General features: G+C 37.7%; 1 protein-coding gene across 4 annotated transcripts in view; it reads right to left on the bottom strand.

The window, feature by feature from the left end:
- The window catches only part of EML6 (EMAP like 6), a 271,991-nt gene that overhangs the window by 70,422 nt on the left and 182,647 nt on the right, over positions 1-18,922 (bottom strand). For all 4 annotated transcript variants that reach the window (XM_047068057.1, XM_047068059.1, XM_047068056.1 and 1 more), the window contains exons 16-20: positions 17,293-17,386; positions 7,365-7,465; positions 5,865-6,067; positions 3,345-3,456; positions 2,954-3,081 (exon numbers count right to left, since the gene is read on the bottom strand). In XM_047068057.1, the coding sequence (XP_046924013.1) occupies positions 2,954-3,081; positions 3,345-3,456; positions 5,865-6,067; positions 7,365-7,465; positions 17,293-17,386 (638 nt within the window). The remainder of the gene's footprint in view (positions 1-2,953; positions 3,082-3,344; positions 3,457-5,864; positions 6,068-7,364; positions 7,466-17,292; positions 17,387-18,922) is intronic.

Genomic DNA, 18,922 nt, shown 5'->3' with positions numbered 1-18,922 from the left:
AAATAGGTGCATAATTCAGAGTCGATTATATTCAAAGAATACACAATGGGAGTTTTCAGAACTCATCTCCTATCACTTCTCTCCCCCAACCCAGACTGCCTTCTCTTAAAAAAAATAAGGAATCTATTTCAAGTGACATTGAGTTGCCATGTTATTGAAACTGGCAAAGTGGTTCTGACATCTTCCCACAGCAGGGTAGTTGATGGTCTTAATCATGCTTCCTGTTCCTTAACTTTCCCTCAGTGTCCAACCTCTCTCAGAGCAGGCCTGTGAGACCCAAGAGGATAGGAAGCCCTATTCCACTGTGTACAGCATGTAGCACAAGGCTGATCTCAGCAGGAGCCCAACAAACACTGATTGAATTGAACTACTTAGTTCTGCTTAGGAGGAAATGGCGAAGGAGTGATGGACAAGAAGAGGAAAGAGAGATGCTGACAGAAAAGGAAAAGAATGGTACAAGCGTAAGGAGACAAGATGGTGGTAACCAACATTTTTTCTGAAGGTTCCACCAGCATTACTGCCTGCCCATGGATCAGGGGGCCACGCCTTCTGCATGGCTCTCTGGCAGTCTCCATGCTGAGACATTTGGAGAACAGCCCAGTGTAGTGCAAAAGGAAAGGCTCTGGTATCTGACAAACCTTGGTTTGAAATCCAGCTCTATAGTTCTTAGCACATGGATGTGGACAATTTACTGGGCAGTGGGCCCCTCATCCTTTAAACAATTTCAACTGAGCAAATCTGTTGTGGAGAAATAAATTCTGTGCAACAGTATTGCCTGACACATAGTAGGCACTCAGTAAGTGGTACTCGTGGCTGCTTTTATTATTAGAGCAACAGAAACAAATAGGGGAAAGAACAGAATTATAGAGAATGAAAGGCTAAAAGCTTTTATTTTCAAGTTTAAAAGATATTTAAATGAAATTAAGCTCAACTGTAATATTTTTTAAATTAGAAAACAGAATTTAAATCTTACAGTATTGTTTAAGTCATAATATAGTAAGGATGTGAACAAATATTTAGCAATATAGCATGTGTGCAAACAAATTAAAGTTCAAACACTCGGGCATTAGAAAGAAATAGTCACTTTTCAATAAAATTCAATAAGAGGTCATGGCCAGAAAGAAAAAGAGATTCATCAGGAAGGAAACAAAATCAAGATCAGCTGGAGAACAGAGAAGTGACACCTCCTGGATGTACCTCCAGCACATTCTCAATCCTGTCTCCGAGGCACAATCAGCGACAGAGCTTTGGAGGTTTGTTTTTAACACGGAATTCTTTTTTAAACACATTCTTATTCGGGACATACTGAGTGGGGCTTGGGTACATGCATTTTTAAAACCTCACAGTGTTCTAAACCATGGTTATGTGTGCACACCTGTCTCCAAGGTGCAGCAAATCAGAGGGCCACTCTCAGTGGGATTTTGGGGTTCATCTCTAACATAGCAAGCTTGTAGGAGACAGAGATGGAGCTCCTCCACTGGACCCACAGAAGTCCTGAAACTTATATAATCAGTGCGTATTTTTTTTCACTCCACCTTCTGAATGTACCCCCACCCTCTTCCACGAGCCTCTTCCACCCATAAATAAGGTCCATCCGTCACCAAATTGGGCAGGACTATCTGTCATCTCCACACACTCCCACCCCCTCAAGTGAGATTTTTTTCACTTCACTGATCTTTGAAGACTCTGTTGATGTTTATTTTAATGTGATTTTACCTGCATATAATTCTTGAGGGGAGAGGGAGGGTAAGAAGTAGGTCATACATTTACATGCCTCAAGACTGAGACTAGACTGAGGCATAAAATCTAAGGAGACACTTGCAGATTTGGCGTGAGTCGAGAAAATAATTTTTTCTGACAGTTTTCTAGATTGAGAGATTGAGAAGAAATATACCTAAAAAGCCTCGTCCATAGCTGGACTTGATTTAGACAATGAGGTTACGGACTTTGAACAGATACTGTAATGGGATAACACTCTTGGGGACACTGGGGGAGAGGAATGTACTCTGCATGTGGTAGGGATAGTAATAATCAGTGACCAGAGAAAAGAATGCAATGGACACATTCACGAGGTGACCCTCATGATTCTCCTGGTTTTCACTCCTGCGTAAGCCCTCCTTTTGAGTGTAACATGACCTGTGGCTATTTGCCAGCCAATAAAATATGGCAAAGGATATGGATGTTCAAGATTACATGTATTTGATGATATAATTATGTCATATAAGACCATATTGCCTATTTTTTTTTTCTCTTTCTTTTGGTGGCCTCAAGGAAGCAAGCAGCCATGTTGGGGAATCCCCTGTGGCAAGGTTGTGTGCAGCCTCTAGGAGCTGAAGGTGGCCTTTGGCCAACAGCCAACAAGAAATGAAGCACTCTTGGGGCCACTGGATGGCTCAGTTGGTTAAGCGTCTGACCCCGGCTCATGTCATGATCTCATGGTTCATGAGTTTGAGCCCTGCTTTGGGCTCTGTGCTAACAGCTCAGAGCCTGGAGCCTGCTTTGGATTCTGTGTCTCTCTCTGCCCTCCTCCACTCGCACTCTATCTCAAAAATAAATAAACATTAAATTTTTTTTTTTTAAGAAATGGAGCCCTCAGTCCTACAACAAGGAAGTGAATTTTGCCAACAACATGAGTGATCCTGGAGGCAGATCCTTCCTCAGGTGGACCTCTGATGAGACTGCAGCCGTTTACTGTAACCTTGTGAAACTTTAAGCAGAGGACCCAGTTAAGCCACACTTGGACTCCTGACCCACAAAAACCTTCAAATAAACATGTATTGTTTTAAGTTGCTAAATTTGTGGCAATTCATTATACAGCAAGAGGTAATTAACACAGCAGTTGCATAACCCTGAGACTGAGTACCTACTTACACACTGAACCCTAAGTGGCCTCCTTGCCTCACCCTAGTCCCGGCTCTGATGGGAACTGTGCTTTAGAATCTGTAAACTGTACCTGAACGAGCAGTGTCATTGGGCCACTTTTGTCAATTTCCAGGATCTCCCCATTTTTTGTTCCCACCAGGATATGCCCATGTCCCAAAGTAATGGCACGAATTGAAGGGTTATCTTCCAAAAGCAAGCCTGAGGGGGGAAATACAGTACTTAATATTGCAAATATTATATTTAGTAGAACAACAACAAGAAGCCTGATTATTATATACATTCTGTCTTTGTAGTTCAAAAGCAGATACTAGGCAATCCCCCTTGATATTTCTACCAGGGGCTAGGAGCTCTAAATGCAGAAGAAGGAGAAGTGATTTGGTAACGGTCGTCTAAGAACGTTGGTACCATCTTTTCCATTCCTATGAAAAGAAAGATTCCTATTACGTATTTGGGAGTGGCACCTTTTGAGCTGGTTGACAATGCTGCTCTTTTAATGGCATAAGTCTTCAAGCATCTTTCAAACATGTCATCCCAGAGCTCCACAATTCCGTCCTTTCCACCTGTTACAAAACCCTGCAAAGACACACATGGGAAGAATTAAATATACATCAAAATGACAAGTTACCCACCTGGCCTCAAAAGGGGTCCCCCTTGGGAAAAGCAGCTTTGTCTGTGTTTTCTTCCTAAGTATAGGAGACTGAAAAACCTAGTAACATAGAATATTAATATAATATTGGCTGGAAGCACGCTCCCCTACTTCTGCAGTGGATAGCATGTTCTCACTGTGTATTCTTGACATTTTCCTCAGACCTTTGGTTGGCACTTGGCACCCCGGGTCATGGATGGCCGTTTCTGTGCCCAGCCCCCTATTTCAATGTGGGTACCTGGGGAATAGGACCAGCCTGAAAGCCTGGCAGAGTTTCTGGTACCTCATCTCTTCCTAGTGAATGAACTGGAATTAATGTTACAATTAAAAATGATTATTAAATACTTTAAAATTAAACACTTACTTCCAGGAGAGAACACCATTATTTACTAAGAGTAACTTAGGCAGTTCATGTAACAAAACTATCCTATTTTGTTCAGTGAACATCAATTTCCAGGTTAATTTTTATAAAACCTGGAAAGTAAAATGCCTAACATATTGTTTTACTGAACAGTATTTGTTTGTTTGTTTGTTTGTTTGTTTTACTGAACAGTGGTTTTTATTGTCTTCTAGGCTTATGATTTCTTGGCTTTACTAGTTTTCCTTTCCGGCAAATACATATACCAAACTGCTCTTAGGAAAATCCTTTTTTCGGATGAAAAATACTCAGTAATTCATTGTTTTCTTGGAGACTTAGTTTACTTTACTTCAGCGAAGTTCACGTGGAAATAATATTTTAAAGTTTTTTACCTTAAATTCTGTATTCTCATTACAGGTTTGTAGGGAAGATTTAATTCCCAAATTAAACTTAAATCCGGTTTATTATGCTGTGTCATCCTCATCTTTTCCATGATGTTTCAGGTTAACTTACCAAGCAATAAAAGAGTTCAAACAAGTTATTGCACATGAACTTCTAGACCTGCACAAATTTTGCATTCTACCTTAATCTTATCCAATGTGCACTTTCACACAAAACAAATTTGCCAATAAGCAACAGCTTAACCACTAAAACAACCATTATAATTGCACATCTAATGAGGACCTACTTCTGTACCTGGATCAGGAGTTCCCTCCTGGGAACAGGTAAATGCAAAATGAGGACTGGCTTAGGTTTGTTGGCCTCCACTGTTTGGAGGTCAGAGAATACAGATAAACTGGTACCACCAGCAAGCTGGCGGTGATTGAAAAACAGGTTTTTCTGGCAAATGGGTTGAACAAAGTATTTTAGCAGTACTGACAGTGTGATCTTTCTTAAAAACAAACAAATAAAATCGCTGCAAGGCAGGAAGGTAGCTGGACAGATCAGGACAAAGGTGAACTTAAGTGGAGATATAGCAGATGTGATGATTAATTTTGTGTCATCTTGATTGGTCAGAGGGTGCTCTGATCAAATACTATTTCTCTATGTATCTGTGAGGGTATTTCCAGATGAGAGCAGTATTTGAATTGGTGGACTCAACACACTTGGCCTTAGCCAAAAGGCCGAGAAGCGATGAATTGGTGGACTCAATAAAGTAGATGGCCTTCCCCAAGGTGGGTGAGAATTGGATAATTCTTTGAGAGCCCAAATAAAAAAGGCAGAGGAGGGGGAATTCATCCCTGTTTTTCTTGTCTCACTGATTGAGCTGAATCATATCATCTTTTCCCACCCTCAGACAGATTTACACTACTGGCATCCCTCGTTGTCTGGCCTTTGGACTTGCTGTGAATCATACCACCAGCTTTCCAGGGTCTATAGCTTGCCGAGGGCAGAGTGGGACTTCTTAGTCTCCATAACTGCATGGACCAGCTCCTTACAGTACATCTGGTTTTCGTGTATGTGTAATCTGTAGTCCCACTGGTTCTGTTTCTCTGGAAAACCCTTATACAGCCAGTGAAAAGCTTTCACTCCAACACTCTTGTGAAAGCTGAACCTGTCCACACAGGAACAAACTGGTTATCAACTTGACTTTTGGTCAGATTGCTGAGCAGGATAATAATTGAACCGGTCGGTACTTTGAGGTCTTTCCTTATTGTGTACAAAGGGGGAAGAGAGTGCTGAAATATTCCTCAGGACTCATCTGCTACTGGGTGTGTACATTATCCCAACACTTCTTAAGGGATTTTCAGAGGTGAGAGCCACAAAGAAGGAGTGTGAATAAAGTGGAGAGAAACTGCATGTAAAGAAATAATTATAAATGAGTGAAATTTTAAAAATATTTGTACTCATTTACATTCATGACAACTACTTCCCAATTCAGATAGGACTGGTTTTAGAAACAAGCATCCTGTTGACGTGGGCCTTCCAAAGACTAATTTATAATTTTTGAAAGCTAATGATGAAAATATGTCATACCTTATCCAATGCATACATAGCAAACACAGGCCCATCATGGGCTTTCACTGTCTTCAGTAGGAGGATATCTTTCCAAATAAAAATATCTCCAGTAGCTGCTCCTGAGAACACTAGATCTTCCATTCGCCCATAAGAAACACACATCATTGTTTCCAATTTTCCAACACTTCCAAAAATTCCTCTTTTAGAGGTGAAGCCCCCACCTGAAGTGGACCAAGAATATGTATTATTTTTTGAAAAACTGACACCTTCTATGAGCATTTGGAATGACTGTCTTCAATGAAAACCCAGGGTGTCTACATTATATATACATATGTACAGATGTATAAATATGGCAGAAGAGTCATAAAAATATTTTAAGAGGGCTTCTCATTTACACATTCATTAATTCAATGTTTACTGAATCCCTCCTTTGCGGCAGATACAGTGGTTGATGATGGGGTATAAAGATGAGAAGAAGAAGTTTCTTCATTCGATGGATTTAGGTTCTGGTTGGAGAGAGGACGCCATCTCGGTCCAACAAGACACGTGGCTAACCAAGGTTCAGTGCCAGTTCTGTGCCAGACAGAGGAAGGAGTGACTAAGTGCCAGGGGTAACTAGGAAAGTCTACATGCATGCTGACCAAGGAGAATGAAAACAGCACTGGCAGGAATGTAAAATGTAAACATGTTACGTATGTCTTACCTCAATTATTATCATAAGACCTTTAGGGTAAGAGAATGAATCACTGTGTAGGAAAAGGTACATACTTCAGATTTGTCCTTGCAATGTTCACATTTCCCTGCACTTCCCAACTAGCATTGAGAAGCCCATACCCATTCCAGAAAACTAAGCACAGGCTGGTTCTCCAGACATGTTGGATGCCATTGTCTCTTCTTTAAAAGTAGAAAGCACTGGAAGAGTTGTTTATGTTTTGTTCAGTGTAAGATTAAGCCTGGTATCAAAGCCAATACTAAGAATTCACAATCCCAATAACAGGTCTGGTTTATTAGTGAGAAAAATAAAATGTGCGTGCATGTTCTGACATGCTTACTTACTCATCCTTATCAACATTATGATGCATAAAAATTTATTCGGATCACCTACTGTGTATAGTGTCAGGGATTAATTCATGTGTTAAATTCAGTGATAAATAAAAGAACCTTCAAAGTAGTGAAAAATTTATCCACCCAATCAAAGTGATTATTTTATTTCCTGCTCAGTAGTCTAACACAATGACTGCTTTCAGAACAGATGACTATGAAAATAATTATTTTCACAGTAGAACATTTCCCAAAGCTTTCTAGTTATCGATAAACATGCTTAGCAACATATAAAGTGTTTTAAAACTTAGACATCAAGTAGCCGAGTGAATATGGGATAGCATGTCTTCCTGACACATTTTAATTTTAAATTGCTCGGTAGTGGTGGTGGCCTTTTTTTCAGTTGGATTTTGTTTGTTTGTTTGTTTTTTTTTAAAGCTCTTCAACCACATAAACGATAAACCCAAAGAACAGTACCTGCTTGCTGCCAGAATTTGATGTGCTTCATCCCAACTGTAACCAGTTTGTCAACATGGTGTGGGTTACACTTTACCACAAATATCTTATCCTTATGTCCTCTGCAAGAGACCGACAAGAAAAAAAAATCCAGTTTTCATGGAAGCACTGATACAGAGTTTTATTAAAAGTATACATTTGGTTTAACTTTCATCAAACACATGTAACAGGACAAGTAAATTAGAAAATAGTTTAAAATACACATGAGGTCTATATTAAAATCACGAGCTTTGCTTTTCTTTGCACGTTTGAGCCCTCTCTTCTTACTCTAATGTTGCTACCAAAGTGTATTCAGTTATGTTTTAAACAAATTAACAAAGTATTTATAATGGATCAGAATGTCTCCACAAGATAAAATTCATGCCACCAGCATAAGATTGTAATTCTCAGGATATAGAGGTCTTGTACAGGAAAAAGGGGAAGATACTGGAGTCATATTAATGAGAAGCTTCAAATATAATGTTCTTTGCTGTGGGCAGCATAACTTTAGGTTATATGAAAGTTCAGCTAGAAATTATTAACTAGGAATGGAAGCCCTTGGCTCATACCAATGGGGAGAGAAAGGATGTTGTATGTTGATTCAAGGTACTTTAGGATGCTCTGCATTCAGAAATACGAGTTGATAACCAAAGATACAGAAGGACAAATAAAAAAATACTGATTGTAGACCTGGAGCTTTAGACCTGGTGTTCCATAGCGCCAGGAAAATTTTGCTATAGACTATAATCACATTAGAATTTAAGGATTTACTGGACTTAATAGATTTTAATGGATTTAATGGACTATTTGATGGTCTTCTTTGGTATATTATGACAAAACCTTCATTATGTAAATTAAAACAGTTAACAAAAAGAGCACAGCTGACCAATATCTCTAATGAATATAAATAGTAATACCTTGAATAAAATTCTAGCCAAGAAAATCCACTACCACATCAAACAATCAGACTTTATGACTGAATGCAAGGGTAGTTTATTATGAAGGACTCAAATAGTACAATTCATCATATTAACATGCCTAAGAAAAATTATGTCATTTCACAGATACTGAAAAGTTATTTTACAAAAATCTAACACTCATGTGTGATTAGAAAATAGTCAATTCACACTCAGTAAAGTAGGAATTAATGGAGATTTATCTCTTAGACATTTATATTTCCCTCAAGTCCTTGGCTCTCATTGAAAAACCCAGATTCATTCAAGAATAACTATACACAGGCTGACTCTCCATATGTTATGCGCCATTATCCTTTAGAAGAATAAAGTGCTGAAACGGTAGCTTATTCAAGATGTGTTTTTGTGTGTGTGAACGCAAAGTCAGATTCTTACTTAATGTCATTCCCAATAAAATCAGGAACAAGATTATTACCACTGCTATTTAGCCTTGTATTGAACATATTAACAAATGCAATTAGGTAAGATTTTAAAATTAAAGGCTTAGGAGCTGGAATGGAAGCGGTAATACTATTTCTATTTGCAGATGATATAATTATTTACCTAGGAAATTCAAAAGAAGTAATGTAAAAACAATGACAAACAAGATAATTTAGTCAAGCTGCAGTGTATAAAATTAAACAATCAATAACCTTAATATATACAAAAAAAACAACCAGAAAGTAATAACAAATGACTCTATAAACAGCAAAAAAATTAAGGCATAAATTTACAAGAAATTTGTATCAAATATAAGTGAGTGAAACAAAACTCCACATCTGTAAGATGGAAAAAAAGACTTAAAAAATGGTAATACATTCTATGTTCTTGGTTGGAAAATTCAATCATAAAAGTGTAAATACTCCCTAACTTAAAAAAATTTTTTTCAACTTGATTGCAATAAAAAAAGAGCTTTTGGTGTTTATTTGCTTTTTAATCTGGGGTTAGACTCCTTGATTTTAAAGTTCTCATGGAAGAATAAACCAGCAGTAATCATCAGGAAAACTCTAAAAAGGAAAAGTGGGAAGAGTAGCTCTCCTAGATATTAATATAATTTATAAAGCCTCCATAATTAAAACAGTGGGGTATTGGTGCACAAATTGATAAACTAATGGCAAAATAGAACATGTGTAAAGAGACCCAAATGAATATTAAAATGTAGTATATAACAAAGATAGGATCTCAAATCAAGGGGGAAAAGATGAACTTTTAAAGTAATTGGTGTATGTCACCAAATGCTGGAGGATGTGGGGCAATAGGAGCTCTTGTACATTGCTGATGGGAATGCAGAATGGTACAGGTACCTTGGAAGACAGGCTGTTTCTTACAAAACTAAACATATTCTCAACAAAACTAAAAGGCAGCCTATGAAATGAGAGACGATATTTACAACCACATATCTGATAAAGGGTTAGTATCCAAAATCTATAAAGAACTTATCAAACTCAACACCCAAAAAACAATCAACCTAGTAAAGAAGTGGGCAGAAGACATGGATAGACACTTTTCCAAAGAAGACATCTAGATGGCTAACAAATGCAAGAAAAGATGCTCCACATCGTTCATAATCGGGGAAATACAAATCAAAACCATGATGAGATACCACCTCACACGTGTCAGAATGGCTAAAATTAGCACTACAAGAAACAACAGGTGTTGGCAAGAATGCAGACAAAGGGGAACCTCTTGCACTGTTGGTAGAAGTGGAAACTAGTACCATCACTCTGGGGAACAGTATGGAGGCTCCTCAGAAAGTTAAAAATAGAACTACCCTACAATCCAGCAATTGCACTACCAGGTATTTACCCAAAAGATACAAAAATACAGATTCAAAGGGGTACATGCACCCCAATTTTTATAGCAGCATTATCAACAATAGCCAAACTATGAAGAAAGCTCAAATGTCCATTGACTGTTAAATGCATAAACAAGATATGGTACATATATACAATGGAATATTACTCAGCCATCAAAAAATGAAATCTTGCCATTTGAAATGATGGCAGCTAGAATGTATTGGAGCTAGATGGCAGCTAGAATGATGGAGCTAGAATGTATTATGCTAAGCCAAATAAGTCAATCAGAGAAAGACAAATACCGTATGATTTCATTCATATGTGGAATTTAAGAAGCAAAACAGATGAGCATATGGGAAGGGCGGGGGAGAAGAGAGAGGGAAACAAACCACAACCAATTCTTAACAATAGAGAACAAACTGAGGGTTAATGGAGAGTGGTGGGTGAGAGATGGATTAGATGAGTGATGGGTACTAAGGAGGGCACTTGACGGGATGAGCACTAGGTGTTGAAGGTAAGTGATGAATCATTGAATTCCACTCTGGAAACCAATATTGCACCATATGTTAGCTAACTAAAATTTAGATTAAAAAAAGCAATGAACCACCCCCCCTCCGACCTCGCACGTGTGCACACACGCACACACACACACGCACACACACAAAACAAAAAAAATCCTCAAAACTAAATATATTCTTACCATGATACCCTGCAATTGTGTTCCTCAGTATTTACTTAAAGGACTTGAAAACTTATATCCACACAAAAATCTGTATGGATGTTTACAGCAGCTTTAATTGGCAAAGAGAAGACATGGAGGAACCTTTGGTGGAGTCTTTTAGGGTTTTCTCTATATACAATCAAGACATATGCAAATAGTGACAGTTTTACTTTTGCCTTACCAATTTGGATGCCTTTTATTTCTTTTTCTTGCCTGATTTCTGCAGTTAGTATTTCCAGTACTATGTTGAATAAAAGTGGTAAGAGTATACATCCTTGTCTTGTTCCTGATCTTAGAGGAAAAGCTTTCAGTTTTTCACCATTCAGTATGATGTTAGCCGTGGGTGTTTCATATATGGTCTTACTATTGGAACTAATAAATGAGCTTAATAAAGTTGCAGAATACAAAATTAATACACAGAAATCGGTTGCATTTCTATACACCAATAACAAAACAGCAGCAAGAGAAATTTAAAAAGATCCCATTTATAATTGCACCAAAAAGCATAAAATATCTACAAATAAATTTAACCACAGAGGTTGAAGAACTACACTCTGAAAACTGTAAGATATTGATGAAAGAAACTGAAGACAACACAAACTAAAGGAAAAATACATGATGCTCATGGATTGGAAGAATTAATATTGTTAAAATGCCCATAATACCCAAAGCACTTTAAAGATTCAGTGCAATCCCTATCAAAATATCAATAGCACTTTTCAAAGAACTACAACAAATAATCCTAAAGTTTGTATGGAACCTCAAAGACCTTGAATAGCCAAAGAAATATTGGGAAAGAACAACGCAGGAGGTTATCAAAATCCCAGAGTTTAAGATACACTACAAAGTTATAGTGATCGAAACAGTATGGTACTGGCACAAAAACAAACACATGAATCAATGGAACAGCATAAGGAGCCTAGAAACAAATCCATGCCTATAAGGTCAATTAATTTATGAAAAAGGAGGCAAGAATTTATAATGGATAAAAGACAGCCTTTCAATGAAAGGTGCTGGGAAAATTGGAAAGGTACACGAAAAGGAATTTCTTATATCTTATACAAAAGTAAACACAAATAGATTAAAGACCGAAATGTGAGACCTGAAACCATCAAAGTCCTAAAATGAAACATGGGCAGTAATGTCTTGGACACTGACCTCAATAACGTATTTCTAGATAGGTGTCCTCAGGCAAGGGAAACAAAGGCAAAAATAAATTATCAAGACACCAAAATAAAAAGCTTTAGCACAGCAAAGGAAACTGTCAACAAAACAAAAAGGCAACCTAGTGAATGGGAGAAGACATTTGCGAATGACATATCCAGTAAGAGGTTAATATCCAGAATAAAGAACTTATACAACTCAACACCATAGAAAAATCCCATTAAAAAATGGACAGGCGTGAATGGGTGGCTCAGGTGGTTGAGCATCTAACTCTTGGTTTCGGCTCAGGTCATAATCTTGCAGTTTTGTTGAGTTCAAGCTCTGCATTGGGCTCTGTGTGCTGACCTCATGGAACCTGCTCGGGATTCTCTCTTCCCCTCTCTCTGCCCATTCCCCGCTCTCATACTTTTTGTGTCTCTCAAAATAAATAAGTAAGTTTTAAAAAAAATGGGCAGAAGACCTGAATAGATATTTTTCCAAAGAAGACATACAGGTGGCCAACAGACACATGAAAATATGTTCTATATCACTCATTATCAGAAAAATGCAAATCAAAACCACAATGAGGTATTACCCCACACGCATCAGAATGACTACTATCAAAAAGACAAGAAATAACAAGTGCTGGTGAGGATATGGAGAAAAGGGAAACCTATGCATCATTGGTAGGAATGTAAATCGGTGTAGCCACTGTTGACAAAATAGTATGGAGGTTCCTCAATAAATTAAAAACAGAAATATTATAGGATGCAGTAATTTCACTACTGGGTATTTACCCAAAGAAAATGAAAACACTAATTCTGAAAGATATATGTGCCCCTATGTTTACTGCAGCTTTATTTAGAATAAACAAGCTATGGAAGCAACCCAAGTGTTCATCCATACATGAATGGATTAAGAAGATGTGGTGTGTACAAACACACACAAACACACACACACACACACACACACACACACACACACACTGGAATACTACTCAGCTATTAAAAATAATGAAATCTTGTCATTGTGGCAACATAGATGGACATAAAGGGTATTGCGCTAAGTGAAAAAAGTCAGACAGTGATAAATGCCATATGATTTCACTCACATGTGGAATCTAAAAACCAAAGCAAATGAACAAATCAAACAAAATAGAAAGATTCATAAGTACAGAAAACATACTGGTGGGGAATGAGCAAAATAGCTGAAAGGGACTAAGAAGTACAATCTTAAAGTTACAAAATAACTAAGTCACTGATGCAAAGGACAGCAAGAAACAAAGTAATATTTTAAAAATTTTGTATGGTGACAGATAACTACCCTTATCATGGTAAGCATTTCATAATGTATATAAATGTCAAATCATTATGTTGTACACCTGAAACTAACATAATATTGTACACTCTACTTCAATTAAATAATAAAATAAAAATATGCTTTTAAAATTAGAAATGCTTAATGAAGTATATACAGGTCAAATGACAAGTGGTCTTAAACTTTCTTTAAAACATTTTAGCAAATAAGTAATAAGAGAAAAAAATGAGGGGGGAGAGATCTGTACCATCTGTAGGTTGATGCAACAGGGCTGAAGGGAGTCCATTATGCTGTTTCCTCCACTTCTGCGTACCTTTGAAATTTTCCATAGTAAGTTAAGAGAACAGGACAGACATCTCCATACCCATTGCATGGACCCCAGAATGACAGGCAGGGAAAGGAGAAGGAATTGATTTTTGAACTTTCTCCCTTCGTTTGTATCAAAGTCCAAAGTGAAGCATGGACACTAAGGCCAAGACACATCACTGGAAGTATTAGAAACAAGTAGGAGACAGAGATACAAGTTTAGATATGTAAGAAGAGAAAATGTGCTGAACACCAAGAGGACAAATAAACCAGATAACCCTAAGAGACTTTAAGCATCCAAAGATTTCTTGATTGGAGGAAAATCCCCACAGATTCTAAATCATTAATAAAAACTTTAAAGAAAAGATGCTAGAGAAAACTGACAGGAAAATTGAGAGCAGGTATAACGAATTACATTCCCTGTACAGACATGAACACTGTTTTGTGTTTATACAATCTCACCTATGAATAAAAATGGATCAAAATACTAGACCAATGTTTACCGAAGAATGTATGCTAAAACGTTGGCTATGTCGTGGGCAGTGTAATTGTGATTTTCATTTTCTTCTCAGTGCTTTTTTGGACTTTGAATTTCTGTAAGGATCACACACTATTTTGAAAACTCTCTGTTTTCACTTCAAGAAATGTTATTCTAAAAAAAAAATACACATTTTTAAAAAGGAAAGTGAGAAAAGAAATGTGCCAATTTGGTATACAGGAGGCTTCGTCATATTCACTAAAGGTGTGTAAAGGTAGGGACCTATAATAAATAAAGCAACAAAGCTAAAACGGAAGTACATACACACCTGCTCATCCTGGGCCTACATGGTGTCCCAGGCTTTCCAGTAGCATAGTTATTTCACATTGACAGCCCAATTATTCTTGTTAGGCACCTTGATAACTCTATCTTTCATCTACTGCATTCAAACTTTTGAGATGAAACATATCAAGAATAATTAGCCACTGTCCCCCATAGCCCTATTACTGGTGCATTAGAAATGCAAGTAAAGGGAAAGAAAGGTACCAGATTATCTCATTATTCATCTCTGACCCTGACATTAGGCCATTTAATCACGGCCCGTAAGAGATTGACTTTGGTTATTAAATGGGTTACTTGTAGGTTACACTAAAACATGAACAAACTTCAAAAGGAAAAAAAAGACTTAAAAATTCATTTTTAATGGAGGGAACTGAAATCTTTTATGAAAGTTAACAAAGAGGAAAAAAAAAATTGTTCCAAGAGATTTAATCAAGTCTCAGAGAGATCGTGCAATAAGATCTCTACATGCCAATCTTGAGTTTTTCTAATTTCTCTGAGCTGATAAAAAAGAAGCTTCGATTAAACATTTTCACAACGGAGGGGTGGGTTTGGAGAGTGCAGTGTTGTTCTGGAGGCACACCTTCCCACTGGGCACCTGCAGCATTGGTGGTGACACCATCATGGCTACTGACTTGTCCATCCCTCCACAGGGAACTCTCACATCCTGGGAGAGAGGGATTATTGTAGAAGACCGTCTGGCCAAAGCAGTGCCGGCTGCCAGAAGCAGGCTCACTGCTAAGCCTTGCTAGTGCCCAACGCTGGCAATGATTTGACACACAAAAGTGCAAAGGAGGGGTGTCACTGATCTGGCCTTTCTAAGAGTAAATTAAGCCCTCTCAGGAACCAAGAAGACTCCTTGAAGCCAGTAAGGTACCATCAGTAAAGTATCACCTGTTTTCCTTTGTCACTTCTTTCAGGTCCCATATGTGTGTGTGTGTGTGTGTGTGTGTGTGTGTGTATACATACATATATATATATATATATATATATATATATATATATATATATATATATATTTAGTACTCTCTACACCCAATATGGGGCTCAAACTTATAAACCCCAAATCAAGAGTTGCATGCTCTACTCTGAGCCAGCCAGACACCCTTATGCCTCAGTTTTTAATGTTTCTATCTGCTTAAGTATGTAACTTAATGTCATAAATAGGTTTTTATTTATGTGTATATTTATATGATCATATAAATATGTGTAAATGTGATGGAAATAGGCATTTATGGAAATATTTACTTATTTGTTATTTTAAAATCTAGTAGTCTTCAAAGAACTTTAGCAATCCTTGACATTCCTTCTTGGAAAGAGCCCTGGTTAATATTACAATGCAAAAATATTCTTGGAGGGCAATTTTGCAGGTGTCCTGTTTTAGGAATGTGACATAAGGCTTGGGAGCAATTCCACAAATAAAGTGTGTTACTAACATAATGATGTTAAGTCACTTTGTGTTAACTAAATAGAAGTGACACTACCAAGCATATCGAATAGATACCTTTGACATATTAATAAAAATTTCTTTCTTCCATTTCTATGAATGTTTCTGGCATACAACAGGGGAGACACAGAAGGTTGCACAGGGTTTTTTTTTAGCAGGAAAATTGCTTTTCTGTTGCTTTGGAGATGCAGACAAAGGCTTTGCCTGCAATAATCTGCACTGCAGTTGGTATGTTATCAGAAATATTAAACTAAAATTCAGTACATGAGTCTAAAGGGAAAGGAGAGTTCTAATTAAGAGCGGAATCCGAGTGCCAGTTGGGGGTGATAGAACAGTGAGGAATACTTGACAGATACCAGGAAGGCCCACTTGGGCAGGCAGATTTGGGAGCTGTCTTTTGCTGCCAAGAATTTAATCTCAACCACACTTATCAGAAAAGCTTTTCTTTTTCTCCTAAGACAGTCAGCTGGAGTCCTCAGGGCTCCATCTGCTCCTCCTCTGAGTCCCCCGGCAACGGAGAGATTTTCGTTTACTAAATCAAATTGCAAAAAACCCTTTTTTTCTTATGTAATATTGTGAAGGGAAGTATTAATTTACAAAGTGAATACTGGGGTTCAAAGCCATTAACTTAAAAATGATTTTATACCGAAAGACAGAAGGGAAATTGGTTAATGTAGACAAGAACTAGTGGAGAGGGAAAGTGATAACCTGTCTTGGGCAACAAATTCGATCACTGGGCCTTGGCTGCCAACTGTGCTGACCTCTGATCATGGCTGGGCACACAGCTAAGCCCTATGTAAGTAGGAGTAGAAAGTAGTGTTGAGACTTCAGGCTGATTCAGCAGGGAGGGAGCCTGGGGTAACGGAGGACAGGTGGTCTATAAACAGCAGACGGTCTTAGAAAAGTCTATTTATAAGACAGGGAGATTAGGGAAACAATTTGCCTGCTTTGAAAGCGAGTGGCAGATGCACACGATGGGGCCTCCTTTTCCAGCATGCGACAGCTTCATGACAAATGGTACCTCTGACTAGAGTGACATTGACACTCCTTCACCAGATGCAAGACTGTAGAAAAACAAGGGACAAGGCCCAAGTCTGAGAAAAGCTGCTTTTCTACTGCTGGAAAAAGCTTTGATAAAGACAGCACATGTATTACTAAAACCCAAGTGACAAGTAACTCCCCGGAAAGTGTTTCAGAATTTTCCAGTTCCCTGAAACAAACATTAACTGCTGTAAGTCAGGTTTGTCACCAGGAAATATTGCAGTATGTTTTCCCTCAGGTGTTAAGCTTTCTGTGTGAATTCCATCTGAGTTTGAAGATGAAAGAAATCTCCCTAGAAAATGAAAACTAGTGACCTTTACTGGAGCAAGATAATCAGCAGGATGCTGCAAGACCTCAGCACCTTCTTACCTTGTGGTGGCTATCTTTTCTCCCTTTTTCCAGTCCCAAAACACAATACTGTGAACATCGTCTAAACCAACCGACACCAGACATTTTCCATCAGCTGTATGAAAACAACACAAATGTCAAGTGACTCATTTCTTCGATGAAACACCAAAACATTTCATTCACTGTAATGATGAATACAAAATTGATCTTAAGAATATTATTTAGGCTCCAATACATTAGAAGTATCATATGCTGAAGGGACCTCACTGAATGAAATGTGTAACAGTGATAGCTGAGCTTCGTAACGTACAACAACTGGTTGATGAATTAAATCACTGATCTAACATTCCAGTGTCAGACACGGAGCCGGGAGAAGCCTCTCAGTTATATCTCAAAAACCTTGTCTATTTTATGACAAATCTCATGACATTTATTCAAAGAACCATTTGGCTTTGTGACTATATTTTCAGCTTAAAAAAACTGGGTTCTATTTAAACCTCCAAGATAAGAGCATTTGTAGAAAATAAATTTAATCTCAAAAATTCTTTCACAAGATGATTTTATAATTAAAAAATCCTAACCTCTTTGTTTCCCTATTTTAAATGTAGTAGGCTTGTTATAGGACACTTAGAAAATATAGATAAAGGAAATTTATAAATCACCTCAATTTATAGGCCTACCTTTGGTGTATTTCCTGTCATTTTCTCTACATAAATGTGCTTTTGAAAAACAAAACCAGGATGATAATGAACATCCTATTTTCTGATCTTTTTTCAATTGTTATATAGTGAACATTTTCCCTTAGTATTAAATATTATTTATAAGATTACCAATGGTTACTATAATGTAGACACTTGGGTTGTTTTCCAAGAAAAAAAACTTAAAAAAAATACTTTGTATGTACAATTAAATTTGAAAACCAAAATTGTTAACTTGCTTTTTCCCTTCAAGACCAAAGAAGCCGTGAAGTCAGTCTTTCCTTTGCTGCCTCCTCACAAGCCAGATTCATAGGAGGAGTATATGGAGTCAGCGATTCTACCCTAGCTTCGTGCTGGTTAGGATATAGGTGACCAGACTCAACACGTATCAGTTGAACAGAGTGTCTTCCTGGTCTACGGAGGACCCACAATATGAGAGGATAAAGAAACACAAGTATGTGATCAACTATTTCCAAGTCTGGGGTCAATGCCACATTAGAGTTGCCAGGTAAAATAAAGGAAGCCTACTTAAACTGTAATTTCAGATAAGTAATGAGTAATTTCTTATTGTAGGTCCATGTAATATTTAAATTATGTATTTACACTTATATGGCCTGAGACATACTTTGTATTAAAATTTATTTGACTTCCTGTATTTCTATTTGCTACATCTGGCAACGCTCCCCAAGTGCTAACCAATGCCCAAACTGTGAGTGCCCTTACTGGGGCCAGACACTATTCCCCAAGCTACCGGGAACCATGGTCTGCTCCTTCTCCAGAGGAAGGAGCAGAGTCAGAGGAAGGAAGAGCCTGGCTTCACTAACAGATCCTCCTCAATCCTGGACTGCTGGTAAGTATGAGGCAAGGATTTGGAAGTTACATGAACCATTTCGAGCTACTAGGCTCAGTATTAGAAGAGACATTTCATGCTTTCCACAAGTCCTAAATGATCA

Source organism: Lynx rufus, unplaced genomic scaffold, assembly GCF_022079265.1.
Source record: "Lynx rufus isolate CCGP_SWC_20201006 ecotype Redwood Valley unplaced genomic scaffold, mLynRuf1.p SCAF_8, whole genome shotgun sequence".
Lineage (NCBI taxonomy): Eukaryota > Metazoa > Chordata > Mammalia > Carnivora > Felidae > Lynx > Lynx rufus.
This window is presented reverse-complemented; position numbering and strand designations above follow the sequence as displayed.